This window comes from Oncorhynchus mykiss, chromosome 17, assembly GCF_013265735.2.
Source record: "Oncorhynchus mykiss isolate Arlee chromosome 17, USDA_OmykA_1.1, whole genome shotgun sequence".
Lineage (NCBI taxonomy): Eukaryota > Metazoa > Chordata > Actinopteri > Salmoniformes > Salmonidae > Oncorhynchus > Oncorhynchus mykiss.
The window spans coordinates 12,894,791-12,922,526 of record NC_048581.1 but is presented as its reverse complement, the minus strand read 5'-3'; the positions used below and the strand labels follow the sequence as shown (position 1 = coordinate 12,922,526).

General features: G+C 44.8%; 6 protein-coding genes, 5 long non-coding RNA genes and 1 pseudogene across 11 annotated transcripts in view; 7 read left to right on the top strand and 5 right to left on the bottom strand.

The window, feature by feature from the left end:
• The first annotated feature begins 4 nt into the window (after positions 1-4).
• On the top strand, positions 5-1,022 carry LOC118940308 (extensin-like). The gene is made up of 2 exons (XM_036949051.1): positions 5-324; positions 431-1,022. The coding sequence occupies exons 1-2, from the start codon at positions 187-189 to the stop codon at positions 794-796; spliced, it is 504 nt and encodes a 167-aa protein (XP_036804946.1). The 5' UTR covers positions 5-186; the 3' UTR covers positions 797-1,022.
• Positions 1,023-1,100: 78 nt separating this feature from the next.
• On the bottom strand, positions 1,101-2,719 carry LOC118940309. Its single transcript, XR_005036841.1, has 2 exons — positions 1,688-2,719; positions 1,101-1,589 (listed from the first exon to the last, which is right to left on the bottom strand). It is a non-coding gene; the product is annotated as an uncharacterized LOC118940309 (long non-coding RNA).
• A 1,234-nt stretch (positions 2,720-3,953) lies between these two features.
• On the top strand, positions 3,954-4,971 carry LOC118940306 (extensin-like). Its single transcript, XM_036949050.1, has 2 exons — positions 3,954-4,273; positions 4,380-4,971. Exons 1-2 carry the CDS (start codon positions 4,136-4,138, stop codon positions 4,743-4,745), a joined length of 504 nt encoding a protein of 167 aa, XP_036804945.1. The 5' UTR covers positions 3,954-4,135; the 3' UTR covers positions 4,746-4,971.
• A 75-nt stretch (positions 4,972-5,046) lies between these two features.
• Positions 5,047-7,143, bottom strand: LOC118940307. The gene is made up of 2 exons (XR_005036840.1): positions 5,637-7,143; positions 5,047-5,538 (listed from the first exon to the last, which is right to left on the bottom strand). It is a non-coding gene; the product is annotated as an uncharacterized LOC118940307 (long non-coding RNA).
• Positions 7,144-7,902: 759 nt separating this feature from the next.
• Positions 7,903-8,920, top strand: LOC110485469 (extensin-like). Its single transcript, XM_021556550.2, has 2 exons — positions 7,903-8,222; positions 8,329-8,920. Exons 1-2 carry the CDS (start codon positions 8,085-8,087, stop codon positions 8,692-8,694), a joined length of 504 nt encoding a protein of 167 aa, XP_021412225.1. The 5' UTR covers positions 7,903-8,084; the 3' UTR covers positions 8,695-8,920.
• Positions 8,921-8,995: 75 nt separating this feature from the next.
• LOC118940305 lies at positions 8,996-11,092 on the bottom strand. The gene is made up of 2 exons (XR_005036839.1): positions 9,586-11,092; positions 8,996-9,487 (listed from the first exon to the last, which is right to left on the bottom strand). It is a non-coding gene; the product is annotated as an uncharacterized LOC118940305 (long non-coding RNA).
• A 682-nt stretch (positions 11,093-11,774) lies between these two features.
• LOC118940304 (proline-rich receptor-like protein kinase PERK2) lies at positions 11,775-12,801 on the top strand. Its single transcript, XM_036949049.1, has 2 exons — positions 11,775-12,103; positions 12,210-12,801. Exons 1-2 carry the CDS (start codon positions 11,966-11,968, stop codon positions 12,573-12,575), a joined length of 504 nt encoding a protein of 167 aa, XP_036804944.1. The 5' UTR covers positions 11,775-11,965; the 3' UTR covers positions 12,576-12,801.
• Positions 12,802-12,876: 75 nt separating this feature from the next.
• On the bottom strand, positions 12,877-14,868 carry LOC110485458. The gene is made up of 3 exons (XR_005036838.1): positions 13,850-14,868; positions 13,467-13,717; positions 12,877-13,368 (listed from the first exon to the last, which is right to left on the bottom strand). It is a non-coding gene; the product is annotated as an uncharacterized LOC110485458 (long non-coding RNA).
• Positions 14,869-15,741: 873 nt separating this feature from the next.
• Positions 15,742-27,736, bottom strand: part of LOC118940303 — a 24,131-nt gene continuing 12,136 nt past the window's right edge. The window contains exons 3-4 of the long non-coding RNA XR_005036837.1: positions 19,515-20,081; positions 15,742-15,956 (exon numbers count right to left, since the gene is read on the bottom strand). This is a non-coding gene — a long non-coding RNA (uncharacterized LOC118940303). The remainder of the gene's footprint in view (positions 15,957-19,514; positions 20,082-27,736) is intronic.
• Positions 18,311-18,385, top strand: LOC118940648 (annotated as a pseudogene).
• On the top strand, positions 19,467-20,233 carry LOC118940302 (proline-rich receptor-like protein kinase PERK2). The gene is made up of 2 exons (XM_036949048.1): positions 19,467-19,637; positions 19,744-20,233. The coding sequence occupies exons 1-2, from the start codon at positions 19,500-19,502 to the stop codon at positions 20,107-20,109; spliced, it is 504 nt and encodes a 167-aa protein (XP_036804943.1). The 5' UTR covers positions 19,467-19,499; the 3' UTR covers positions 20,110-20,233.
• LOC118940301 overlaps positions 27,391-27,736 on the top strand; it is a 10,309-nt gene continuing 9,963 nt past the window's right edge. The window contains exon 1 of the mRNA XM_036949047.1: positions 27,391-27,525. The gene's annotated coding sequence lies outside the window, so the exon portion shown is untranslated. The remainder of the gene's footprint in view (positions 27,526-27,736) is intronic.

Genomic DNA, 27,736 nt, shown 5'->3' with positions numbered 1-27,736 from the left:
TCCCCCTATTTCCTGCCACTTTTCCCCTCTCATATTTCTCTCCTCCCCTTTTTCTCAGACCCTGCACTGCTATGATGGTGTAGCCCAGCACGCCATCAATGAGCCGAGTCCAACCTCGGTAAGGACCCAGATGTCCCAGACGGGACACCTGATCTATTTGAGGGAGGAGAGGAGGATGACCCCACCATGTCCTTGCCCGACCTCGATGACCGTCTCCCACCAGTCCCTCCACTCCACCGCCCACTCAACCCATCCCAGGTACCTGTCGTCACACCCCCTGATGACACTGCACCACCAGCTGCCAGTCAGGACCCAGGGGATGATGTAAGTGCCTATCCACGTCCTAAACAGCTCACTCAAGTTTCTTTCCATTCATAACTATTAATGTGACTATTAATCCAACCCTTCCCCATGACTCTTCTATTTCCAGGAGTACATAGGACCTGATGGGGTTAGTGGATACCAGCACGTGGTCCTCCTGGCCACTAGTCAGCCACTGCCACCTCCACCCAGTCTGTCTTCCACCTCCCTCCCTATAACGCCAGTCTTCCAAGACCTGCCTTCGACCTCCACTCCTCTTCCCCCTCCTGCTGGTGGACCCAAGGTTTCCAGGACCACCGAATGGAGGAGGAGGAAGAAGCTGGAGTCTGGCATTAAAGTCAGAGCGCACAAGCCATACGAAGGCTATAAGTGCTCTAAATGTGGCAAGCCTAAAACTTCTGAGTTTGGACACAGTATGTATGGTTCTGTGAGATTCTGTGCCGCTACCTCTGGTGGCCAAACTGTGGAGGAGTGACTGGCACTCATGAGGACCCAGCATGGTGCTAGCCAAGGCCAGTAAAATCTGACTCGTGTGTACATTGTAAAGTTGTTTTTGTACGTATGTTCTTTGTAAAAAAAAATGTACGACATTCATTGTTAATCTCTTGTACATTTAGTTATTTTAAAATCATCTTAACTTGTACAGTAGGATGGGTTGTTTCACACATGACATTCCCTGTGAAATAAATAATTTAATGCAAGCACTTTTTCTCCCTTAAATTAATTTTGATTCATTGTCATACACTCTTCTTTTAAAGTTCAACAAACAAAAAGACAAGTAAATATGTCATTTTATTAGTCAAACACACGGTTTACAGAGTTGTAACACACACAAAAAACAAATAATGCTGGGAAATACAAGGACCCACCTCCACACCTGACATGTCCATGGTGGCTTCCAGTTCTGAACAGGCAGTTCCCCAAAGGTGATTTTATTTTTTTCTAGTCCATACATTTTGTTTATCTTACAAAAATAAACAATCCAAACAATAAAATATCAATACAACTTAAGTTCATTAAAAGAAAAGCAATTACCCCCAAAATGAATGCGTTCGTTCAAATAACATGTATCAATCAGGGTCAGGTCCCTACACTTACGTAGCCGCACTCTTGGGCCGGATGGTGTTGGCAGGGGTGGTGCTGGCTGGGGCGGGCCTGGCCACAGCAGCTACCCCCTCCTGGTCTATGCGCTGAATGTAGCCAATCAAGGCGGCCATTGCACTCCCAGGATAACGGGGTGTCTGCGCCCTCAAGCTCCTGACATATATCTGTGTGAGACACAGCAGAGGGAACGTTTCAGATGTAAAATGTTGCATAAAACACACTGAGATTAACATAGAAAACACAAGAGATGCGTGCCCCTTACTTTATCCTGTCTGCACCCGTAGCCTCATACAGGTCCTGTAGTGAGTCCCACTTGTACTTCCCGATGCCGACAAGGGCCTTGCCCTCCTGGCAGTCCTTCCTGCCTCCAAGGCCCTCCTCAGAAAGTGCTGAGGTAAATTCATCAACTATAATTACTCCACATTGTTAAGATATTAAACACTAGGCCAAATTGGACACAGTTGTCTCGCCTCCTGCATACTGCCTGGGGTGTGTGGCCTTGAGGACCAACTCCTGTGAGGGCGAGAAACGGAACCTTGGATTTTCCATCTTAGGAGGCAAGAAAAATACTATTATCATGACTGATGAGTGCAGTGACAAGGAACAGCATAACCGTATGTATTAGATTCATATAAAGGAACTTACGTTTGCTTGATAGGTCTGCTAGGAGGAGGACAGCAGTGGGGGGTTTGGGGGTTATGGGTAGGATGATTATTATTTCATTTGCAGTTAAATTCAGTTTACATAGAAAGACACGTTTGCCCCCAATGTCCATCAATACAATTCATTCAACTACATACACTTCAAATGCATGCCATCAAAAAACTAAAGAAAATATACAATTAAATAGTATAGAATTCCAAATTTTAGTTGATATAGATGTTAGCTAAGGTTTTACAGGATTGTCAGTGGTCAAATAAACTTTGAGTTTTGTCCACCTACAGTAGCTAGCGATTTACGAACGTTGTTAAATTACACAATTTGGGTAGCCCCTGTAGTCAAACAAGTCGGTTGGCTAGACGTGTTATTGTCATATTTCATCACATTTAGTCATCATTCGTTGCAAATTAAGCACAATTACCTCATATACTCACCGAGTGGCATCAATGGCTGACAGAAAAATAATGTATAGCCAACGCTAACTTGCCTGTGCAGCAGCAGGCTACAGTAGCTAGCGATCTACGAAAGTTGTTAAATTACACCGTTTGGGAAGCCCCTGTAGTCAAACAATTCGGTTGACTAGACGTGTTATTGTCATATTTCATCACATTTACAGTTGTTGACTTTAAATTCGTTGCAAATTAAGCAAAATTACCTCAGATACTCACCGAGTAGCATCAATGGCCGACAGAAAAAGATTTTGTGATGAAGTGACGTTAGGAACATTTCAGAGGAAGATGATTGGCTTAAAAACTTTTGGAACAAGCTAGGCTCTTCATTGGTGTATTTTTGCTCTCTTTCTCCAATTTGAAACAAACTGAAGCATCTGATTGGAGGAGAGGACTAATGGTACAATATGGGTATTTGGAACATTTGGAACAGAAAAATGAGCAAATTGCCCAAGGATATTGCCCATTCTTCTCTGTCGAAGGAGGAGGGGAAATGGGGGGTTTTGCTGGGTGAGAGGAGGAGTTGGCAGGCATGTGTCAACAATGCATATTAAGTAGCCATGTGCTTTGAGCACCAGGTCTAACATTTTTTACTATTATATCCCTATTCTCCCCTCCTATAATTCCCTCCCCATCCCCTATATTTTTCCCACTATCTTCCCCTCCCATTTTCACCTCCCCTATTTCCCTCTTTATACTTCCCTCCCCCTTTTCTCCCCTCGCATATTTCCCTCCCTCTCACCTATATTTTCCCCACTATTTTCGGCTCCCATATTTAATTTCCCTCCCCCTATTCTCCTTCTACCTCCCCTATTGTCCCCTCACCTCCCCTATTCTCCCCTCCTATAATTCCCCCTATATTTTTCCCACTATTTCCCCCTCCCATATTTCCCTTTCCCTCCCCTATATTTCACTTCCCTACCCTTATTTCCCCTCCCCTATATTTTTCCCACTATTTACCCCACCCCTATTTCTCCCCTCCCCTATTTTCCCCTCACTTATGCCCCGCCCCCTCCCCTATTTCACTCCCCTCCCCTATTTTCCACCACTTTCCCCCTCGTCTATTTTTTCCTTATTTTCCCCACCTCTACTTTCTGTCCCTCCCCTATTTTCCCCTCCATTATTTCCCTTTCCTTCCCCTATTTCCCCCCTCCCTTATCTCCCTCCCTATATTTCCCCCACTATTTTCCTCTCCCATATTTCACTTCCCTACCCCTATTTTCCCCCTCCCATATCTCCCTCCCCCCTCCCTATATTTTCCCCACTATTTTCCACTTCCCCTATATTTCCCTTTCCTTCCCCTATTTTCTGCCACGTTTCCCCTCCCTTAATTTCCCTCCCCATTACCCTTCCCCTATTTCCCTCCTTATATTCCCCTCTCCTAATTTTTCCCTCCCCCATATTTTTCCCCATTATCCCCCTATTTCCTGCCACTTTTCCCCTCTCATATTTCTCTCCTCCCCTTTTTCTCAGACCCTGCACTGCTATGATGGTGTAGCCCAGCACGCCATCAATGAGCCGAGTCCAACCTCGGTAAGGACCCAGATGTCCCAGACGGGACACCTGATCTATTTGAGGGAGGAGAGGAGGATGACCCCACCATGTCCTTGCCCGACCTCGATGACCGTCTCCCACCAGTCCCTCCACTCCACCGCCCACTCAACCCATCCCAGGTACCTGTCGTCACACCCCCTGATGACACTGCACCACCAGCTGCCAGTCAGGACCCAGGGGATGATGTAAGTGCCTATCCACGTCCTAAACAGCTCACTCAAGTTTCTTTCCATTCATAACTATTAATGTGACTATTAATCCAACCCTTCCCCATGACTCTTCTATTTCCAGGAGTACATAGGACCTGATGGGGTTAGTGGATACCAGCACGTGGTCCTCCTGGCCACTAGTCAGCCACTGCCACCTCCACCCAGTCTGTCTTCCACCTCCCTCCCTATAACGCCAGTCTTCCAAGACCTGCCTTCGACCTCCACTCCTCTTCCCCCTCCTGCTGGTGGACCCAAGGTTTCCAGGACCACCGAATGGAGGAGGAGGAAGAAGCTGGAGTCTGGCATTAAAGTCAGAGCGCACAAGCCATACGAAGGCTATAAGTGCTCTAAATGTGGCAAGCCTAAAACTTCTGAGTTTGGACACAGTATGTATGGTTCTGTGAGATTCTGTGCCGCTACCTCTGGTGGCCAAACTGTGGAGGAGTGACTGGCACTCATGAGGACCCAGCATGGTGCTAGCCAAGGCCAGTAAAATCTGACTCGTGTGTACATTGTAAAGTTGTTTTTGTACGTATGTTCTTTGTAAAAAAAAATGTACGACATTCATTGTTAATCTCTTGTACATTTAGTTATTTTAAAATCATCTTAACTTGTACAGTAGGATGGGTTGTTTCACACATGACATTCCCTGTGAAATAAATAATTTAATGCAAGCACTTTTTCTCCCTTAAATTAATTTTGATTCATTGTCATACACTCTTCTTTTAAAGTTCAACAAACAAAAAGACAAGTAAATATGTCATTTTATTAGTCAAACACACGGTTTACAGAGTTGTAACACACACAAAAAACAAATAATGCTGGGAAATACAAGGACCCACCTCCACACCTGACATGTCCATGGTGGCTTCCAGTTCTGAACAGGCAGTTCCCCAAAGGTGATTTTATTTTTTTCTAGTCCATACATTTTGTTTATCTTACAAAAATAAACAATCCAAACAATAAAATATCAATACAACTTAAGTTCATTAAAAGAAAAGCAATTACCCCCAAAATGAATGCGTTCGTTCAAATAACATGTATCAATCAGGGTCAGGTCCCTACACTTACGTAGCCGCACTCTTGGGCCGGATGGTGTTGGCAGGGGTGGTGCTGGCTGGGGCGGGCCTGGCCACAGCAGCTACCCCCTCCTGGTCTATGCGCTGAATGTAGCCAATCAAGGCGGCCATTGCACTCCCAGGATAATGGGGTGTCTGCGCCCTCAAGCTCCTGACATATATCTGTGTGAGACACAGCAGAGGGAACGTTTCAGATGTAAAATGTTGCATAAAACACACTGAGATTAACATAGAAAACACAAGAGATGCGTGCCCCTTACTTTATCCTGTCTGCACCCGTAGCCTCATACAGGTCCTGTAGTGAGTCCCACTTGTACTTCCCGATGCCGACAAGGGCCTTGCCCTCCTGGCAGTCCTTCCTGCCTCCAAGGCCCTCCTCAGAAAGTGCTGAGGTAAATTCATCAACTATAATTACTCCACATTGTTAAGATATTAAACACTAGGCCAAATTGGACACAGTTGTCTCGCCTCCTGCATACTGCCTGGGGTGTGTGGCCTTGAGGACCAACTCCTGTGAGGGCGAGAAACGGAACCTTGGATTTTCCATCTTAGGAGGCAAGAAAAATACTATTATCATGACTGATGAGTGCAGTGACAAGGAACAGCATAACCGTATGTATTAGATTCATATAAAGGAACTTACGTTTGCTTGATAGGTCTGCTAGGAGGAGGACAGCAGTGGGGGGTTTGGGGGTTATGGGTAGGATGATTATTATTTCATTTGCAGTTAAATTCAGTTTACATAGAAAGACACGTTTGCCCCCAATGTCCATCAATACAATTCATTCAACTACATACACTTCAAATGCATGCCATCAAAAAACTAAAGAAAATATACAATTAAATAGTATAGAATTCCAAATTTTAGTTGATATAGATGTTAGCTAAGGTTTTACAGGATTGTCAGTGGTCAAATAAACTTTGAGTTTTGTCCACCTACAGTAGCTAGCGATTTACGAACGTTGTTAAATTACACAATTTGGGTAGCCCCTGTAGTCAAACAAGTCGGTTGGCTAGACGTGTTATTGTCATATTTCATCACATTTAGTCATCATTCGTTGCAAATTAAGCACAATTACCTCATATACTCACCGAGTGGCATCAATGGCTGACAGAAAAATAATGTATAGCCAACGCTAACTTGCCTGTGCAGCAGCAGGCTACAGTAGCTAGCGATCTACGAAAGTTGTTAAATTACACCGTTTGGGAAGCCCCTGTAGTCAAACAATTCGGTTGACTAGACGTGTTATTGTCATATTTCATCACATTTATAGTTGTTGACTTTAAATTCGTTGCAAATTAAGCAAAATTACCTCAGATACTCACCGAGTAGCATCAATGGCCGACAGAAAAAGATTTTGTGATGAAGTGACGTTAGGAACATTTCAGAGGAAGATGATTGGCTTAAAAACTTTTGGAACAAGCTAGGCTCTTCATTGGTGTATTTTTGCTCTCTTTCTCCAATTTGAAACAAACTGAAGCATCTGATTGGAGGAGAGGACTAATGGTACAATATGGGTATTTGGAACATTTGGAACAGAAAAATGAGCAAATTGCCCAAGGATATTGCCCATTCTTCTCTGTCGAAGGAGGAGGGGAAATGGGGGGTTTTGCTGGGTGAGAGGAGGAGTTGGCAGGCATGTGTCAACAATGCATATTAAGTAGCCATGTGCTTTGAGCACCAGGTCTAACATTTTTTACTATTATATCCCTATTCTCCCCTCCTATAATTCCCTCCCCATCCCCTATATTTTTCCCACTATCTTCCCCTCCCATTTTCACCTCCCCTATTTCCCTCTTTATACTTCCCTCCCCCTTTTCTCCCCTCGCATATTTCCCTCCCTCTCACCTATATTTTCCCCACTATTTTCGGCTCCCATATTTAATTTCCCTCCCCCTATTCTCCTTCTACCTCCCCTATTGTCCCCTCACCTCCCCTATTCTCCCCTCCTATAATTCCCCCTATATTTTTCCCACTATTTACCCCTCCCATATTTCCCTTTCCCTCCCCTATATTTCACTTCCCTACCCTTATTTCCCCTCCCCTATATTTTTCCCACTATTTACCCCACCCCTATTTCTCCCCTCCCCTATTTTCCCCTCACTTATGCCCCGCCCCCTCCCCTATTTCACTCCCCTCCCCTATTTTCCACCACTTTCCCCCTCGTCTATTTTTTCCTTATTTTCCCCACCTCTACTTTCTGTCCCTCCCCTATTTTCCCCTCCATTATTTCCCTTTCCTTCCCCTATTTCCCCCCTCCCTTATCTCCCTCCCTATATTTCCCCCACTATTTTCCTCTCCCATATTTCACTTCCCTACCCCTATTTTCCCCCTCCCATATCTCCCTCCCCCCTCCCTATATTTTCCCCACTATTTTCCACTTCCCCTATATTTCCCTTTCCTTCCCCTATTTTCTGCCACGTTTCCCCTCCCTTAATTTCCCTCCCCATTACCCTTCCCCTATTTCCCTCCTTATATTCCCCTCTCCTAATTTTTCCCTCCCCCATATTTTTCCCCATTATCCCCCTATTTCCTGCCACTTTTCCCCTCTCATATTTCTCTCCTCCCCTTTTTCTCAGACCCTGCACTGCTATGATGGTGTAGCCCAGCACGCCATCAATGAGCCGAGTCCAACCTCGGTAAGGACCCAGATGTCCCAGACGGGACACCTGATCTATTTGAGGGAGGAGAGGAGGATGACCCCACCATGTCCTTGCCCGACCTCGATGACCGTCTCCCACCAGTCCCTCCACTCCACCGCCCACTCAACCCATCCCAGGTACCTGTCGTCACACCCCCTGATGACACTGCACCACCAGCTGCCAGTCAGGACCCAGGGGATGATGTAAGTGCCTATCCACGTCCTAAACAGCTCACTCAAGTTTCTTTCCATTCATAACTATTAATGTGACTATTAATCCAACCCTTCCCCATGACTCTTCTATTTCCAGGAGTACATAGGACCTGATGGGGTTAGTGGATACCAGCACGTGGTCCTCCTGGCCACTAGTCAGCCACTGCCACCTCCACCCAGTCTGTCTTCCACCTCCCTCCCTATAACGCCAGTCTTCCAAGACCTGCCTTCGACCTCCACTCCTCTTCCCCCTCCTGCTGGTGGACCCAAGGTTTCCAGGACCACCGAATGGAGGAGGAGGAAGAAGCTGGAGTCTGGCATTAAAGTCAGAGCGCACAAGCCATACGAAGGCTATAAGTGCTCTAAATGTGGCAAGCCTAAAACTTCTGAGTTTGGACACAGTATGTATGGTTCTGTGAGATTCTGTGCCGCTACCTCTGGTGGCCAAACTGTGGAGGAGTGACTGGCACTCATGAGGACCCAGCATGGTGCTAGCCAAGGCCAGTAAAATCTGACTCGTGTGTACATTGTAAAGTTGTTTTTGTACGTATGTTCTTTGTAAAAAAAAATGTACGACATTCATTGTTAATCTCTTGTACATTTAGTTATTTTAAAATCATCTTAACTTGTACAGTAGGATGGGTTGTTTCACACATGACATTCCCTGTGAAATAAATAATTTAATGCAAGCACTTTTTCTCCCTTAAATTAATTTTGATTCATTGTCATACACTCTTCTTTTAAAGTTCAACAAACAAAAAGACAAGTAAATATGTCATTTTATTAGTCAAACACACGGTTTACAGAGTTGTAACACACACAAAAAACAAATAATGCTGGGAAATACAAGGACCCACCTCCACACCTGACATGTCCATGGTGGCTTCCAGTTCTGAACAGGCAGTTCCCCAAAGGTGATTTTATTTTTTTCTAGTCCATACATTTTGTTTATCTTACAAAAATAAACAATCCAAACAATAAAATATCAATACAACTTAAGTTCATTAAAAGAAAAGCAATTACCCCCAAAATGAATGCGTTCGTTCAAATAACATGTATCAATCAGGGTCAGGTCCCTACACTTACGTAGCCGCACTCTTGGGCCGGATGGTGTTGGCAGGGGTGGTGCTGGCTGGGGCGGGCCTGGCCACAGCAGCTACCCCCTCCTGGTCTATGCGCTGAATGTAGCCAATCAAGGCGGCCATTGCACTCCCAGGATAATGGGGTGTCTGCGCCCTCAAGCTCCTGACATATATCTGTGTGAGACACAGCAGAGGGAACGTTTCAGATGTAAAATGTTGCATAAAACACACTGAGATTAACATAGAAAACACAAGAGATGCGTGCCCCTTACTTTATCCTGTCTGCACCCGTAGCCTCATACAGGTCCTGTAGTGAGTCCCACTTGTACTTCCCGATGCCGACAAGGGCCTTGCCCTCCTGGCAGTCCTTCCTGCCTCCAAGGCCCTCCTCAGAAAGTGCTGAGGTAAATTCATCAACTATAATTACTCCACATTGTTAAGATATTAAACACTAGGCCAAATTGGACACAGTTGTCTCGCCTCCTGCATACTGCCTGGGGTGTGTGGCCTTGAGGACCAACTCCTGTGAGGGCGAGAAACGGAACCTTGGATTTTCCATCTTAGGAGGCAAGAAAAATACTATTATCATGACTGATGAGTGCAGTGACAAGGAACAGCATAACCGTATGTATTAGATTCATATAAAGGAACTTACGTTTGCTTGATAGGTCTGCTAGGAGGAGGACAGCAGTGGGGGGTTTGGGGGTTATGGGTAGGATGATTATTATTTCATTTGCAGTTAAATTCAGTTTACATAGAAAGACACGTTTGCCCCCAATGTCCATCAATACAATTCATTCAACTACATACACTTCAAATGCATGCCATCAAAAAACTAAAGAAAATATACAATTAAATAGTATAGAATTCCAAATTTTAGTTGATATAGATGTTAGCTAAGGTTTTACAGGATTGTCAGTGGTCAAATAAACTTTGAGTTTTGTCCACCTACAGTAGCTAGCGATTTACGAACGTTGTTAAATTACACAATTTGGGTAGCCCCTGTAGTCAAACAAGTCGGTTGGCTAGACGTGTTATTGTCATATTTCATCACATTTAGTCATCATTCGTTGCAAATTAAGCACAATTACCTCATATACTCACCGAGTGGCATCAATGGCTGACAGAAAAATAATGTATAGCCAACGCTAACTTGCCTGTGCAGCAGCAGGCTACAGTAGCTAGCGATCTACGAAAGTTGTTAAATTACACCGTTTGGGAAGCCCCTGTAGTCAAACAATTCGGTTGACTAGACGTGTTATTGTCATATTTCATCACATTTATAGTTGTTGACTTTAAATTCGTTGCAAATTAAGCAAAATTACCTCAGATACTCACCGAGTAGCATCAATGGCCGACAGAAAAAGATTTTGTGATGAAGTGACGTTAGGAACATTTCAGAGGAAGATGATTGGCTTAAAAACTTTTGGAACAAGCTAGGCTCTTCATTGGTGTATTTTTGCTCTCTTTCTCCAATTTGAAACAAACTGAAGCATCTGATTGGAGGAGAGGACTAATGGTACAATATGGGTATTTGGAACATTTGGAACAGAAAAATGAGCAAATTGCCCAAGGATATTGCCCATTCTTCTCTGTCGAAGGAGGAGGGGAAATGGGGGGTTTTGCTGGGTGAGAGGAGGAGTTGGCAGGCATGTGTCAACAATGCATATTAAGTAGCCATGTGCTTTGAGCACCAGGTCTAACATTTTTTACTATTATATCCCTATTCTCCCCTCCTATAATTCCCTCCCCATCCCCTATATTTTTCCCACTATCTTCCCCTCCCATTTTCACCTCCCCTATTTCCCTCTTTATACTTCCCTCCCCCTTTTCTCCCCTCGCATATTTCCCTCCCTCTCACCTATATTTTCCCCACTATTTTCGGCTCCCATATTTAATTTCCCTCCCCCTATTCTCCTTCTACCTCCCCTATTGTCCCCTCACCTCCCCTATTCTCCCCTCCCATATTTCCCTTTCCCTCCCCTATATTTCACTTCCCTACCCTTATTTCCCCTCCCCTATATTTTTCCCACTATTTACCCCTCCCCTATTTTCCCCTCACTTATGCCCCGCCCCCTCCCCTATTTCACTCCCCTCCCCTATTTTCCACCACTTTCCCCCTCGTCTATTTTTTCCTTATTTTCCCCACCTCTACTTTCTGTCCCTCCCCTATTTTCCCCTCCATTATTTCCCTTTCCTTCCCCTATTTCCCCCCTCCCTATATTTCCCCCACTATTTTCCTCTCCCATATTTCACTTCCCTACCCCTATTTTCCCCCTCCCATATCTCCCTCCCCCCTCCCTATATTTTCCCCACTATTTTCCACTTCCCCTATATTTCCCTTTCCTTCCCCTATTTTCTGCCACGTTTCCCCTCCCTTAATTTCCCTCCCCATTACCCTTCCCCTATTTCCCTCCTTATATTCCCCTCTCCTAATTTTTCCCTCCCCCATATTTTTCCCCATTATCCCCCTATTTCCTGCCACTTTTCCCCTCTCATATTTCTCTCCTCCCCTTTTTCTCAGACCCTGCACTGCTATGATGGTGTAGCCCAGCACGCCATCAATGAGCCGAGTCCAACCTCGGTAAGGACCCAGATGTCCCAGACGGGACACCTGATCTATTTGAGGGAGGAGAGGAGGATGACCCCACCATGTCCTTGCCCGACCTCGATGACCGTCTCCCACCAGTCCCTCCACTCCACCGCCCACTCAACCCATCCCAGGTACCTGTCGTCACACCCCCTGATGACACTGCACCACCAGCTGCCAGTCAGGACCCAGGGGATGATGTAAGTGCCTATCCACGTCCTAAACAGCTCACTCAAGTTTCTTTCCATTCATAACTATTAATGTGACTATTAATCCAACCCTTCCCCATGACTCTTCTATTTCCAGGAGTACATAGGACCTGATGGGGTTAGTGGATACCAGCACGTGGTCCTCCTGGCCACTAGTCAGCCACTGCCACCTCCACCCAGTCTGTCTTCCACCTCCCTCCCTATAACGCCAGTCTTCCAAGACCTGCCTTTGACCTCCACTCCTCTTCCCCCTCCTGCTGGTGGACCCAAGGTTTCCAGGACCACCGAATGGAGGAGGAGGAAGAAGCTGGAGTCTGGCATTAAAGTCAGAGCGCACAAGCCATACGAAGGCTATAAGTGCTCTAAATGTGGCAAGCCTAAAACTTCTGAGTTTGGACACAGTATGTATGGTTCTGTGAGATTCTGTGCCGCTACCTCTGGTGGCCAAACTGTGGAGGAGTGACTGGCACTCATGAGGACCCAGCATGGTGCTAGCCAAGGCCAGTAAAATCTGACTCGTGTGTACATTGTAAAGTTGTTTTTGTACGTATGTTCTTTGTAAAAAAAAATGTACGACATTCATTGTTAATCTCTTGTACATTTAGTTATTTTAAAATCATCTTAACTTGTACAGTAGGATGGGTTGTTTCACACATGACATTCCCTGTGAAATAAATAATTTAATGCAAGCACTTTTTCTCCCTTAAATTAATTTTGATTCATTGTCATACACTCTTCTTTTAAAGTTCAACAAACAAAAAGACAAGTAAATATGTCATTTTATTAGTCAAACACACGGTTTACAGAGTTGTAACACACACAAAAAACAAATAATGCTGGGAAATACAAGGACCCACCTCCACACCTGACATGTCCATGGTGGCTTCCAGTTCTGAACAGGCAGTTCCCCAAAGGTGATTTTATTTTTTTCTAGTCCATACATTTTGTTTATCTTACAAAAATAAACAATCCAAACAATAAAATATCAATACAACTTAAGTTCATTAAAAGAAAAGCAATTACCCCCAAAATGAATGCGTTCGTTCAAATAACATGTATCAATCAGGGTCAGGTCCCTACACTTACGTAGCCGCACTCTTGGGCCGGATGGTGTTGGCAGGGGTGGTGCTGGCTGGGGCGGGCCTGGCCACAGCAGCTACCCCCTCCTGGTCTATGCGCTGAATGTAGCCAATCAAGGCGGCCATTGCACTCCCAGGATAATGGGGTGTCTGCGCCCTCAAGCTCCTGACATATATCTGTGTGAGACACAGCAGAGGGAACGTTTCAGATGTAAAATGTTGCATAAAACACACTGAGATGAACATAGAAAACACAAGAGATGCGTGCCCCTTACTTTATCCTGTCCGCACCCGTAGCCTCATACAGGTCCTGTAGTGAGTCCCACTTGTACTTCCCGATGCCGACAAGGGCCTTGCCCTCCTGGCAGTCCTTCCTGCCTCCAAGGCCCTCCTCAGAAAGTGCTGAGGTAAATTCATCAACTATAATTACTCCACATTGTTAAGATATTAAACACTAGGCCAAATTGGACACAGTTGTCTCGCCTCCTGCATACTGCCTGGGGTGTGTGGCCTTGAGGACCAACTCCTGTGAGGGCGAGAAACGAAACCTTGGATTTTCCATCTTAGGAGGCAAGAAAAATACTATTATCATGACTGATGAGTGCAGTGACAAGGAACAGCATAACCGTATGTATTAGATTCATATAAAGGAACTTACGTTTGCTTGATAGGTCTGCTAGGAGGAGGACAGCAGTGGGGGGTTTGGGGGTTATGGGTAGGATGATTATTATTTCATTTGCAGTTAAATTCAGTTTACATAGAAAGACACGTTTGCCCCCAATGACCATCAATACAATTCATTCAACTACATACACTTCAAATGCATGCCATCAAAAAACTAAAGAAAATATACAATTAAATAGTATAGAATTCCAACTTTTAGTTTATATAGATGTTAGCTAAGGTTTTACAGGATTGTCAGTGGTCAAATAAACTTTGTGAGTTTTGTCCACCTACAGTAGCTAGCGATTTACGAACGTTGTTAAATTACACAATTTGGGTAGCCCCTGTAGTCTAACAAGTCGGTTGGCTAGACGTGTTATTATCATATTTCATCACATTTAGTCATCATTCGTTGCAAATTAAGCACAATTACCTCATATACTCACCGAGTAGCATCAATGGCTGGCAGAACAATTATTTATAGCCAACGCTAACTTGCCTGTGCAGCAGCAGGCTACAGTAGCTAGCGATCTACGAAAGTTGTTAAATTACACCGTTTGGGAAGCCCCTGTAGTCAAACAATTCGGTTGACTAGACGTGTTATTGTCATATTTCATCACATTTATAGTTGTTGACTTTAAATTCGTTGCAAATTAAGCAAAATTACCTCAGATACTCACCGAGTAGCATCAATGGCTGACAGAAAAAGATTTTGTGATGAAGTGACGTTAGGAACATTTCAGAGGAAGATGATTGGCTTAAAAACTTTTGGAACAAGCTAGGCTCTTCATTGGTGTATTTTTGCTCTCTTTCTCCAATTTGAAACAAACTGAAGCATCTGATTGGAGGAGAGGACTAATGGTACAATATGGGTATTTGGAACATTTGGAACAGAAAAATGAGCAAATTGCCCAAGGATATTGCCCATTCTTCTCTGTCGAAGGAGGAGGGGAAATGGGGGGTTTTGCTGGGTGAGAGGAGGAGTTGGCAGGCATGTGTCAACAATGCATATTAAGTAGCCATGTGCTTTGAGCACCAGGTCTAACATTTTTACTATTATATCCCTATTCTCCCCTCCTATAATTCCCTCCCCATCCCCTATATTTTTCCCACTATCTTCCCCTCCCATTTTCACCTCCCCTATTTCCCTCTTTATACTTCCCTCCCCCTTTTCTCCCCTCGCATATTTCCCTCCCTCTCACCTATATTTCCCCCACTATTTTCGGCTCCCATATTTAATTTCCCTACCCCTATTTCCCTCCCCCCTATTCTCCTTCTACCTCCCCTATTGTCCCCTCACCTCCCCTATTCTCCCCTCCTATAATTCCCTCCCCATTCCCCCTATATTTTTCCCACTATTTCCCCCTCCCATATTTCCCTTTCCCTCCCCTATATTTCACTTCCCTACCCTTATTTCCCCTCCCCTATATTTTTCCCACTATTTACCCCACCCCTATTTCTCCCCTCCCCTATTTTCCCCTCACTTATGCCCCGCCCCCTCCCCTATTTCACTCCCCTCCCCTATTTTCCACCACTTTCCCCCTCGTCTATTCTTTCCTTATTTTCCCCACCTCTACTTTCTGTCCCTCCCCTATTTTCCCCTCCATTATTTCCCTTTCCTTCCCCTATTTCCCCCCTCCCTTATCTCCCTCCCTATATTTCCCCCACTATTTTCCTCTCCCATATTTCACTTCCCTACCCCTATTTTCCCCCTCCCATATCTCCCTCCCCCCTCCCTATATTTTCCCCACTATTTTCCACTTCCCCTATATTTCCCTTTCCTTCCCCTATTTTTTGCCATGTTTCCCCTTCCTTAATTTCCCTCCCCATTACCCTTCCCCTATTTCCCTCCTTATATTCCCCTCTCCTAATTTTTCCCTCCCCCATATTTTTCCCCATTATCCCCCTATTTCCTGCCACTTTTCCCCTCTCATATTTCTCTCCTCCCCTTTTTCTCAGACCCTGCACTGCTATGATGGTGTAGCCCAGCACGCCATCAATGAGCCGAGTCCAACCTCGGTAAGGACCCAGATGTCCCAGACGGGACACCTGATCTATTTGAGGGAGGAGAGGAGGATGACCCCACCATGTCCTTGCCCGACCTCGATGACCGTCTCCCACCCTTCCGTGGCCTCCAACTGCTCTTAAACGCTAGTAAAACCAAATGCATGCTTTTCAACCGTTCGCTGCCTGCACCCGCACGCCCGACTAGCATCACCACCCTGGATGGTTCCGACCTAGAATATGTGGACATCTATAAGTACCTAGGTGTCTGGCTAGACTGTAAACTCTCCTTCCAGACTCATATCAAACATCTCTAATCTAAAATCAAATCTAGAGTCGGCTTTCTATTCCGCAACAAAGCCTCCTTCACTCACGCCGCCAAACTTACCCTAGTAAAACTGACTATCCTACCGATCCTTGACTTCGGCGATGTCATCTACAAAATAGCTTCCAATACTCTACTCAGCAAACTGGATGCAGTTTATCACAGTGCCATCCGTTTTGTTACTAAAGCACCTTATACCACCCACCACTGCGACTTGTATGCTCTAGTCGGCTGGCCCTCGCTACATATTAGTCGCCAGACCCACTGGCTCCAGGTCATCTACAAGTCCATGCTAGGTAAAGCTCCGCCTTATCTCAGTTCACTGGTCACGATGGCAACACCCACCCGTAGCACGCGCTCCAGCAGGTGTATCGCACTGATCATCCCTAAAGCCAACACCTCATTTGGCCGCCTTTCCTTCCAGTTCTCTGCTGCCTGTGACTGGAACGAATTGCAAAAATCGCTGAAGTTGGAGACTTTTATCTCCCTCACCAACTTTAAACATCTGCTATCTGAGCAGCTAACCGATCGCTGCAGCTGTACATAGTCCATTGGTAAATAGCCCACCCAATTTACCTACATCATCCCAATACTGTTTTTATTTATTTACTTTTCTGCTCTTTTGCACACCAGTATCTCTACCTGCACATGACCATCTAGATCATTTATCACTCCAGTGTTAATTAGCAAAATTGTAATTATTCGCCTACCTCCTCATGCCTTTTGCACACAATGTATATAGACTCTTTTTTTCTACTGTGTTATTGACTTGTTTATTGGTTTACTCTGTGTAACTCTGTGTTGTTGTCTGTTCACACTGCTATGCTTTATCTTGGCCAGGTCGCAGTTGTAAATGAGAACTTGTTCTCAACTAGCCTCCCTGGTTAAATAAAGGTGAAATAAAAAATAAAATAAACAGTCAGCCAATCAAATGACATCCCCCTTCTCTCTCTTTCTCTGTCACACTTTCTCTCCCTCTTTATCTCTTTCTCCTCTCCCTTTTCTCTCATCATTCTCCCCCTTTTTCTCACCCACTCCCCTTTTTCTTTCCCTCCCTTTGTCTCTCACTCTCCCTTTCTTTCTCTTTTTGTCTCCCCATTTTCTCTCCCTCCTCTTTTCTCATTCTCCCTCTCCCCCTTCTGTCTCTTTCTCCCCCCACCACCAGTTTTAAAAACTCTTATTGAACCACACTGGCAATGTGTCAACATGAACGTTGAAACAGTCACCTTCCAACCACAGCCAGGCCACATATGAATCTCTAGTTCTCTGTCGTTCTCTTTATCATTTCCTTGTTTCTCTAGTTCTCTCTCCTCTCTCTGTCTCTACTACTCTTCTGTGTTGCTCTATTCTCTCTCCTCTCTGTCTCTACTACTCTTCTGTGTTGCTCTATTCTGCTTCTCTCGCTACTAAATGGGGAGTTGGTTTTAAGTATCTTTGGCCGGGCCATGTTGCAGAGAGCGGGGGAAGGGTGGGGAACAGAGAGCGGGGGAAGGGTGGCGAACATAGAGCGGGGGAAGGGTGGGGAACAAAGACCAGGGGAAGAGCAACTACAACAGCAGGGGGAGGAGTCCAAAAGCTTATTACACTACATTTTAGTCTAGAATCATTCCTTATAATAATCAATTAAATGTCTCTACATCTATAACTAAAGTCAAAATGTCACAAAACAGCAGTTTTTACAATTGATCACTGATCACTTTCTTTCTTACCAATTATCACATTTTCACGCAAGGTACACGATTTTAAAAGCCCCACATTTCCTGCTACGTCTATGCATGAGGACCTTTAGTGAATGCAGCCCCAGAGCGTGTCGGGTTTCAGTGAGTGGGTGGGGTTTTGTGCGAGGGCTTTTGTTACGTCATTATGTTCTACCCTATCAACGTCCTAGACGGGACAGTGTACTCGCATATCACCCAGCATACGTTGCAACTCTGAGGCAGAGGCTAGAACATTACAACACACAAGGTAGCCATTATTATCCCTACCAGTTTCATGTCTATACAATATCCTGTGGGAACCTTCTATGGGTGGTTTTTGAGCCTCTGAAGGTCTGTTTGACCCCAACCATGATCCGAAACATCAGGGGGGTTGTGCTCTATATATGAGGGCCTCTCCTATGTCTGTATTGTGCTCGCTTCGGCAGCACATATACTAAAATTGGAACGATACAGAGAAGATTAGCATGGCCCCTTGCCCAAGGATATTGCCCATTCTTCTCTGTCGAAGGAGGAGGGGAAATGGGGGGTTTTGCTGGGTGAGAGGAGGAGTTGGCAGGCATGTGTCAACAATGCATATTAAGTAGCCATGTGCTTTGAGCACCAGGTCTAACATTTTTTACTATTATATCCCTATTCTCCCCTCCTATAATTCCCTCCCCATCCCCTATATTTTTCCCACTATCTTCCCCTCCCATTTTCACCTCCCCTATTTCCCTCTTTATACTTCCCTCCCCCTTTTCTCCCCTCGCATATTTCCCTCCCTCTCACCTATATTTTCCCCACTATTTTCGGCTCCCATATTTAATTTCCCTCCCCCTATTCTCCTTCTACCTCCCCTATTGTCCCCTCACCTCCCCTATTCTCCCCTCCTATAATTCCCTCCCCATTCCCCCTATATTTTTCCCCTCCCATATTTCCCTTTCCCTCCCCTATATTTCACTTCCCTACCCTTATTTCCCCTCCCCTATATTTTTCCCACTATTTACCCCTCCCCTATTTTCCCCTCACTTATGCCCCGCCCCCTCCCCTATTTCACTCCCCTCCCCTATTTTCCACCACTTTCCCCCTCGTCTATTTTTTCCTTATTTTCCCCACCTCTACTTTCTGTCCCTCCCCTATTTTCCCCTCCATTATTTCCCTTTCCTTCCCCTATTTCCCCCCTCCCTATATTTCCCCCACTATTTTCCTCTCCCATATTTCACTTCCCTACCCCTATTTTCCCCCTCCCATATCTCCCTCCCCCCTCCCTATATTTTCCCCACTATTTTCCACTTCCCCTATATTTCCCTTTCCTTCCCCTATTTTCTGCCACGTTTCCCCTCCCTTAATTTCCCTCCCCATTACCCTTCCCCTATTTCCCTCCTTATATTCCCCTCTCCTAATTTTTCCCTCCCCCATATTTTTCCCCATTATCCCCCTATTTCCTGCCACTTTTCCCCTCTCATATTTCTCTCCTCCCCTTTTTCTCAGACCCTGCACTGCTATGATGGTGTAGCCCAGCACGCCATCAATGAGCCGAGTCCAACCTCGGTAAGGACCCAGATGTCCCAGACGGGACACCTGATCTATTTGAGGGAGGAGAGGAGGATGACCCCACCATGTCCTTGCCCGACCTCGATGACCGTCTCCCACCAGTCCCTCCACTCCACCGCCCACTCAACCCATCCCAGGTACCTGTCGTCACACCCCCTGATGACACTGCACCACCAGCTGCCAGTCAGGACCCAGGGGATGATGTAAGTGCCTATCCACGTCCTAAACAGCTCACTCAAGTTTCTTTCCATTCATAACTATTAATGTGACTATTAATCCAACCCTTCCCCATGACTCTTCTATTTCCAGGAGTACATAGGACCTGATGGGGTTAGTGGATACCAGCACGTGGTCCTCCTGGCCACTAGTCAGCCACTGCCACCTCCACCCAGTCTGTCTTCCACCTCCCTCCCTATAACGCCAGTCTTCCAAGACCTGCCTTTGACCTCCACTCCTCTTCCCCCTCCTGCTGGTGGACCCAAGGTTTCCAGGACCACCGAATGGAGGAGGAGGAAGAAGCTGGAGTCTGGCATTAAAGTCAGAGCGCACAAGCCATACGAAGGCTATAAGTGCTCTAAATGTGGCAAGCCTAAAACTTCTGAGTTTGGACACAGTATGTATGGTTCTGTGAGATTCTGTGCCGCTACCTCTGGTGGCCAAACTGTGGAGGAGTGACTGGCACTCATGAGGACCCAGCATGGTGCTAGCCAAGGCCAGTAAAATCTGACTCGTGTGTACATTGTAAAGTTGTTTTTGTACGTATGTTCTTTGTAAAAAAAAAAATGTACGACGTTCATTGTTAATCTCTTGTACATTTAGTTATTTTAAAATCATCTTAACTTGTACAGTAGGATGGGTTGTTTCACACATGACATTCCCTGTGAAATAAATAATTTAATGCAAGCACTTTTTCTCCCTTAAATTAATTTTGATTCATTGTCATACACTCTTCTTTTAAAGTTCAACAAACAAAAAGACAATTAAATATGTCATTTTATTAGTCAAACACACTGTTTACAGAGTTGTAACACACAAAAAAAACAATTAATGCTGGGAAATACAAGGACCCACCTCCACACCTGACATGTCCATGGTGGCTTCCAGTTCTGAACAGGCAGTTCCCCAAAGGTGATTTGATTTAATTTTTTTCTAGTCCATACATTTTGTTTATCTTAAAAAAATAAACAATCCAAACAATAAAATATCAATACAACTTAAGTTAATTAAAAGAAAAGCAATTACCCCAAAATGAATGCGTTCGTTCAAATAACATGTAACAATCAGGGTCAGGTCCCTACACTTACGTAGCCGCACTCTTGGGCCGGATGGTGTTGGCAGGGGTGGTGCTGGCTGGGGCGGGCCTGGCCACAGCAGCTACCCCCTCCTGGTCTCTGCACTGAATGTAGTCAATCAAGGCGGCCATTGCACTCCCAGGATAACGGGGTGTCTGCGCCCTCAAGCTCCTGACATATATCTGTGTGAGACACAGCAGGGGGAACGTTTCAGATGTAAAATGTTGCATAGAACACACTGAGATTAACATAGAAAACACAAAAGACGCTCGCTCGCCCATTACTTTATCCTGTCTGCACCCGTAGCCTCATACAGGTCATGTAGTGAGTCCCACTTGTACTTCCCGATGCCAACAAGGGCCTTGCCCTCCTGGCAGTCCTTCTTGCCTCCAAGGCCCTCCTCAGAAAGTGCTGAGGTAAATTCATCAACTATAATTACCCCACATTGTTAAGATATTAAACACTAGGCCAAATTGGACACAGTTGTCTTGTCTCCTGCATACTGCCTGGGGTGTGTGGCCTTGAGGACCAACTCCTGTGAGGGCGAGAAACGGAACCTTGGATTTTCCATCTTAGGAGGCAAGAAAAATACTATTATCATGACTGATGAGTGCAGTGACAAGGAACAGCATAACCATATGTATTAGATTCATATAAAGGAACTTACGCTTGCTTGATAGGTCTGCTAGGAGGAGGACAGCAGTGGGGGGTTTGGGGGTTATGGGTAGGATTAGGGTGATTATTATTTCATTTGCAGTTAAATTCAGTTTACATAGAAAGACACGTTTGCCCCCAATGACCATCAATACAATTCATTCAACTACATACACTTCAAATGCATGCCATCAAAAAACTAAAGAAAATATACAATTAAATAGTATAGAATTCCAACTTTTAGTTGATATAGATGTTAGCTAAGGTTTTACAGGATTGTCAGTGGTCAAATAAACTTTGTGAGTTTTGTCCACATACAGTAGCTAGCGATATACAACCGTTGTTAAATTACACCGTTTGGGTAGCCCCTGTAGTCAAACTAAGTCGGTTGGCTAGACGTGTTATTGTCATATTTCATCACATTTAGTCATCATTCGTTGTTAAATTACACAATTTGGGTAGCCCCTGTAGTCAAACAAGTCGGTTGGCTAGACGTGTTATTGTCATATTTCCTCACATTTAGTCATCATTCGTTGTTAAATGAAGCACAATTACCTCATATACTCACCGAGTGGCATCGATGGCTGACAGAAAAAGAATGTATAGCCAAAGCTAACTTGCCTGTGCAGCAGCAGGCTACAGTAGCTAGCGACCTACGAAAGTTATTAAATTACACCGTTTGGGAAGCCCCTGTAGTCAAACAATTCGGTTGACTAGACATGCTATTGTCATATTTCATCACATTTATAGTTGTTGACTTTAAATTCGTTGCAAATTAAGCAAAATTACCTCAGATACTCACCGAGTAGCATCAATGGCTGACAGAAAAAGATTTTCTGATGAAGTGACGTTGGGAACATTTCAGAGGAAGATGATTGGCTTAAAAACTTTTGGAACAAGCTAGGCTCTTCATTGGTGTATTTTTGCTCTCTTTCTCCAATTTGAAACAAACTGAAGCATCTGATTGGAGGAGAGGACTAATGGTACAATATGGGTATTTGGAACATTTGGAACAGAAAAATGAGCAAATTGCCCAAGGATATTGCCCATTCTTCTCTGTCGAAGGAGGAGGGGAAATGGGGGGTTTTGCTGGGTGAGAGGAGGAGTTGGCAGGGATGTGTCAACAATGCATATTAAGTAGCCATGTGCTTTGAGCACCAGGTCTAATATTTTTTCCCATTATATCCCCCTCCTATATTTCCCTCCCCATCCCCTATATTTTTCCCACTATTTTCCCCTCCCATATTCCCCCCCTCCCCTATTTCCCTCCTTATATTTCCCTACCCCTATTCTCCCCTGGCATATTTCCCTCCCTCTCCCCTATATTTTCACCTCCCATATTTCATTTCCCTACCCCTATTTTCCTCCCCCCTATTCTCCTTCTACCTCCCCTATTGTCCCCTCACATCCCCTATTTTCCTCCTCCCCTATTTCCCTTTCTCATATTTCATTTCCCTACCCCTATTTCCCCCTCCTATTTTCCTCCCCCCTATTCTCTTTCTACCTCCCTTATTGTCCCCTCACATCCCCTATTTTCCTCCTCCCCTATTTCCCTCTCTCATATTTCACTTCCCTACCCCTATTTCCCCCTCCCCTGTATTTTTGCCACTATTTACCCCTCCCATATTTCACTTTCCCCTCCCCTATTTTCCACCACTTCCCCTCCCCTATTTCCCCCTTGTCTATTTTTCCCTTATTTTCCCCACCTCTACTTTCCTTCCCTCCCCTATTTCCCTTCCCCTCCCCTATATTTTTCCCTCCCATTTCACTATTTTACCCTCACCTATTTCCCTTTTCTTCCCCTATATTTTCCCCACTATTTACCCCTCCCATTTTACACTTCCCTACACCTATTTCCCCCTCCCATATCTCCCTCCCCCTCCCATCTTTCTCCCTCCTCCATATTTTTCCCACTATTATTCCCTATTATCCCCCTATTTCCCGCCACTCATCCACTCTCATATTTCTCTTCCCCTCCCCTATATTTCTCTCCCTATTTTCCCCTCCCATATTTCACTTCCCTCCCCTATTTTCCCCTCCCCCCCTATTTTCCACCACTGTCCCTCCCCTATTTACCTCCCTTCAGATCCCTCCCCTATTTCCCTCCTTATTTTCCCCTGTCCTAATTTTCCCCCATATTTTTCCCTATTTTCCCCCTTTTTCCCGCCACTTTTCCCCTCCCAAAATTCCTTTCCCCTCACCTATATTTCCCCCACTATATTACCCTCCCATATTTCACATCCCTCCCCAATTTCCCACTCCCCTATTTTCCCCTCCTCTCCCTTATTTGTCCCCTCCCCTATTTCCCTTCCACTCCCCTCCCCTATTTCAACTCCCTTATTTTCCCCTCCCCTAATTTCCCCTCCCATATTTTCCTGTTCCCCATTTCCCCCTCTATTTTTCCCACTATTTTCCCCACCCCTATATTTCCCTTATTTGCCCCCTCCCTATTTTCCTTCTCCCCTACTTTCCCCCTCTTTTTCTCTCTCCCCATTTTTGTATTCTATCCCTCCCTCTCCACTTTTCTCTCTGCCCTTTTCTCTCTCTCTCCCCCCTCAATCCCCCTTCCTCTCGCTCTCTCCCACTTTTTCTCTCCCCTTTTCTTTCTCCCCTCTCTCCCACTTTTTATCTCTCTCCCCCTTTCACTCTAGTCTGAGTTGTATCCCCTCTTCTCTCTAGTCTGATTTGTATCCCCTCTTCCCTCTAGTCTGAGTTGTATCCCCTCTTCCCTCTAGTCTGATGGTAAATTGAGCCTTTACCACCCGTGATACCATAGTAACGGTCAACCAACTGTTTCTAGGATATTGATTTAAATATTAAAAGATTTCTCCCTTCTCCTTCCCCCTTCATCTCCATCAACTCCACTCTTGATGGCATAGGAGAGAGAGAGATTCCTAGAGAGAGACATAGAGAGAGAGACCTATAGAGAAACAGAGAGCGAGAGAAACCTAGAGAATGAGACATGGAGAGACAGAGAGACCTAGAGAGAGCGAGACAGAGAGAGAGAGAGACCTATAGAGAAACAGAGAGCGAAAGAAACCTAGAGAATGAGACATGGAGAGACAGAGAGACCTAGAGAGAGCGAGACAGAGAGAGAGAGACCTAGAGAGAGAGACCTATAGAGAAACAGAGAGCGAGAGAAACCTAGAGAATGAGACATGGAGAGACAGAGAGACCTAGAGAGAGCGAGACAGAGAGAGAGAGACCTAGAGAGAGAGACCTAGAAAGAGAGACCTATAGAGAAACAGAGAGCGAGAGAAACCTAGAGAGACAGAGAGACCTAGAGAGAGCGAGACAGAGAGAGAGAGACCTAGAGAGAGCGAAACAGACAGAGAGAGATCTAGGGGCGAGAGAGAGACAGAGAGAGAGAGAGACCGAGATAGAAAGAGAGACCTGGAGAGAGAGAGAGACCTAGAAAGAGAGAAAGAGAAAAATATAGAAAGAGAAAAAGGGAGAGAGCAAGCAGAGAAAAGGAAGTGCAGAAGAGAGGGAGAGCCAGAAGCACTGGTTGCATTTCTACATCTAAGTACTGCATATACCACATGATACAACACTGCATATACCAACACTGCATATACCACATAATACAACATTGATACACTCAAGTTAACCTTAAATGAGTCCCCCTCTCCCTCCATATCTTATGATGTACTCACCTTCCGTTCTCTCCAGTCCAAACACCCAATATCGGCGAAGTTTTAGACAAGAAAAACTAAGAAATATAAAAGTTTAGAATCCAAAGCTCTGACGATAGCTTCTGGTGTTCTTGTATGTAAAATCAATTGCATTTGGTTGTTGAATTAACAGCATCTGCTCGCTCGCCTCTCGGTGTGCGGTCATTCACCCTTGAGCCGGAGTGTTTTCAGCCGGCCGTTTTCTCCCCATGGCAGTTAGAAATGCAACGGACCCAGACCCGTCACCCACGAGAGACGGTCCTCCGTGTCTGCACAGTAAAGCTGTCCGTTATTACTAACACTGCAGCTACCACGCACCAGCTGACGTGCTCCCGGTATCACAAAAATGCGGATGCTGAGCTGCGCGCCATAGACACAGCTGGACACACAGAGAGAGAAATAATCTGATTATTGCCGCATGGAGTATCTCCTCTCCTGATAAAATCACGATTCGTGAAGACGTTTTCATTCAAAATAAATATTTTTAAAAGGACAAAGTTTTTGTGTCCTCTTCACACAACCGACCCATTCAAAGCGGCATGTGTGACCCTACTGTGCCTTTGGCCAGCCCAGCAGCGCTGCGTGATTCTCAGAGGCGTGCGTGTCCTGTTTGTTCAAAACATTATGAACACCTGCTCTTTCCATGACATAGCCTGACCAGGTGAATGTATACTCCCTTATTGATGTCACTTGTTAAATCCACTTCAGTGTAGATGAAGGGGAGGAGACAGGTTAAAGAAGGATTTTTAAACCTTGAGACAATTGAAACCTGGATTGTGTGTGTGTGCCATTCAGAGGGTGAATGGGCAAGACAAAATATTTAAGTGCCTTTGAACAGGGTATGGTAGTAGGTGCCAGGCGCACCGGTTTGAGTGTGTCAAGAACTGCAACGCTGCTGGATTTGTCACACTCAACAGTTTCCCGTGTGTATCGTGCATGGCCTTCCACCCAAATGACATCCAGACAACTTGACACGACTGTCAAATTTGTGTATATTCCATATGTTAACCAATACTTGAGAAGCGAATACAGTTGATTGACTTCATAACAAGAAGACTGTGAACACGGTCTACACGGGTGTGTGTGACGCGTCTCTTCCTCCATTCAGATCCTATCGTGTTGACGATCGCTAGCTACGGTTTTTAACACTTTCCCCGCTAGTCAGGTTGGCCTGATGTTGCATTTCTGGCCTTTTTTAATTATGTATGGGGGGGAATTTCATTCATGGAAAGCATTGCATGCAAAGTTATGTAGAATTTGATGCATGTCAGATCCACATGGGTAAATTGTAAGATTAAAATAATGCATAATTGCCATCATTGTAAAGTAATCTTGCATAATTTAAAAAGGGATTGAATACCTAGATAACAATGCAATACATTACAGACCCATATGCATGTGTGGATTGAAATGCAAGGGAAATATCATGATTTTCACATCATTAAACTAACACATGATACATCTATTATATGATCAACACTGTTTCATTGCAGCCTGGTTGATAATGATAATTAGTTCACAACTTTCTCCAAATGCAGATAAATGCTGGCTGCTAGCTAACATCAAGTAAGTTAGGTACCGGTGTTGTGCCGAAAATCACCCTGCCAGAATCCACCCCCGCCTTCTAATTTCCTTCATTTTGTGGCTCGAGTCAAATACTTTCGGTGACACACATCAGAGTCAAATAGTTTCTATAGAACAAACTTCATGCCAGAAAAGGCAACCGAAATGAATAATTAATGTATGTGTGTTATATTAAACATAGAGGAGGGAGTAAAATGTTGGCAAGCAATAAAAAGTTCAGAACAACTATGTCTGAATTATTATCCTTACACTTTCAAAAATACTAGTTGAATAAGACATGGGAGAGATGACGAATTATGGCAAAGACATTTATTTATAGACTAATACAACAATCAGTAGCGGATTTAGGTACAGGCGACATGGGCAGCCGCCCAGGGGCATCTTGCCCGGGGCAACACGGTGCGGGGCGGGCGCTGAAGGGGGCGTTCGCCCAGGGCGACATACAAGCTAGAACCGCCACATACACTTGAAACAAATAGCCAAACTGAAAACTGCAGACAAAAAATGCGTTCTGCTACTAAGATCAGTGAAATGTAGGCTAAACTGACAGAGTGAAGAGCAGAAATGTCAGCTAGCAAGCAAGTCACAGTAACGAGGAACGCGAAGGGGGGGATTCTGTCAGAGGGGAGATTTTCGATACAACACCTGTGCAGAAGCAAAGGCTACGTATGTATTACAGGTATAACATATACTTTATTTATAACATATACTTTATTTCACCGAAAATCCCTCATGAATTGTTTTAAGGTTATTTTGAGATGTGTTACACTACTTTCAAGAGTGAACTATTGTATTGTATTTATTTTCTACATGGTGTTAATGCTGTGAGGTCATCAACGGGAGCCATGCTTTTACTCCTCGGTTTGCTCAGAGCCTGATGAGGAGAGGTATGTGTTATGTACGCTCCGCTCTTTTCAATGCACATGTAAGCAAATGTCCAAAAAAAGACAACCGAAAATTATATCGTCATTGACTTAGTGTTGCGCTACTGTTTTTAGGAATATATATTAGTGTGAATGGGGATAATGTTTGACTGCAACTTTGCAAGGCTTGCCCAGCCAGCGTTACCTTTGCGGGTCTCTCAGGTGCAGACAGCGT

Bases quoted from the DNA above. Each gene is read 5' to 3' on its own strand.
- LOC118940308 (XM_036949051.1), top strand. From the start codon at position 187: ATGTCCTTGCCCGACCTCGATGACCGTCTCCCACCAGTCCCTCCACTC. The intron at 325-430 runs GTAAGTGCCTAT...TTCTATTTCCAG, and splicing joins GTCAGGACCCAGGGGATGAT to GAGTACATAGGACCTGATGG.
- LOC118940306 (XM_036949050.1), top strand. From the start codon at position 4,136: ATGTCCTTGCCCGACCTCGATGACCGTCTCCCACCAGTCCCTCCACTC. The intron at 4,274-4,379 runs GTAAGTGCCTAT...TTCTATTTCCAG, and splicing joins GTCAGGACCCAGGGGATGAT to GAGTACATAGGACCTGATGG.
- LOC110485469 (XM_021556550.2), top strand. From the start codon at position 8,085: ATGTCCTTGCCCGACCTCGATGACCGTCTCCCACCAGTCCCTCCACTC. The intron at 8,223-8,328 runs GTAAGTGCCTAT...TTCTATTTCCAG, and splicing joins GTCAGGACCCAGGGGATGAT to GAGTACATAGGACCTGATGG.
- LOC118940304 (XM_036949049.1), top strand. From the start codon at position 11,966: ATGTCCTTGCCCGACCTCGATGACCGTCTCCCACCAGTCCCTCCACTC. The intron at 12,104-12,209 runs GTAAGTGCCTAT...TTCTATTTCCAG, and splicing joins GTCAGGACCCAGGGGATGAT to GAGTACATAGGACCTGATGG.
- LOC118940302 (XM_036949048.1), top strand. From the start codon at position 19,500: ATGTCCTTGCCCGACCTCGATGACCGTCTCCCACCAGTCCCTCCACTC. The intron at 19,638-19,743 runs GTAAGTGCCTAT...TTCTATTTCCAG, and splicing joins GTCAGGACCCAGGGGATGAT to GAGTACATAGGACCTGATGG.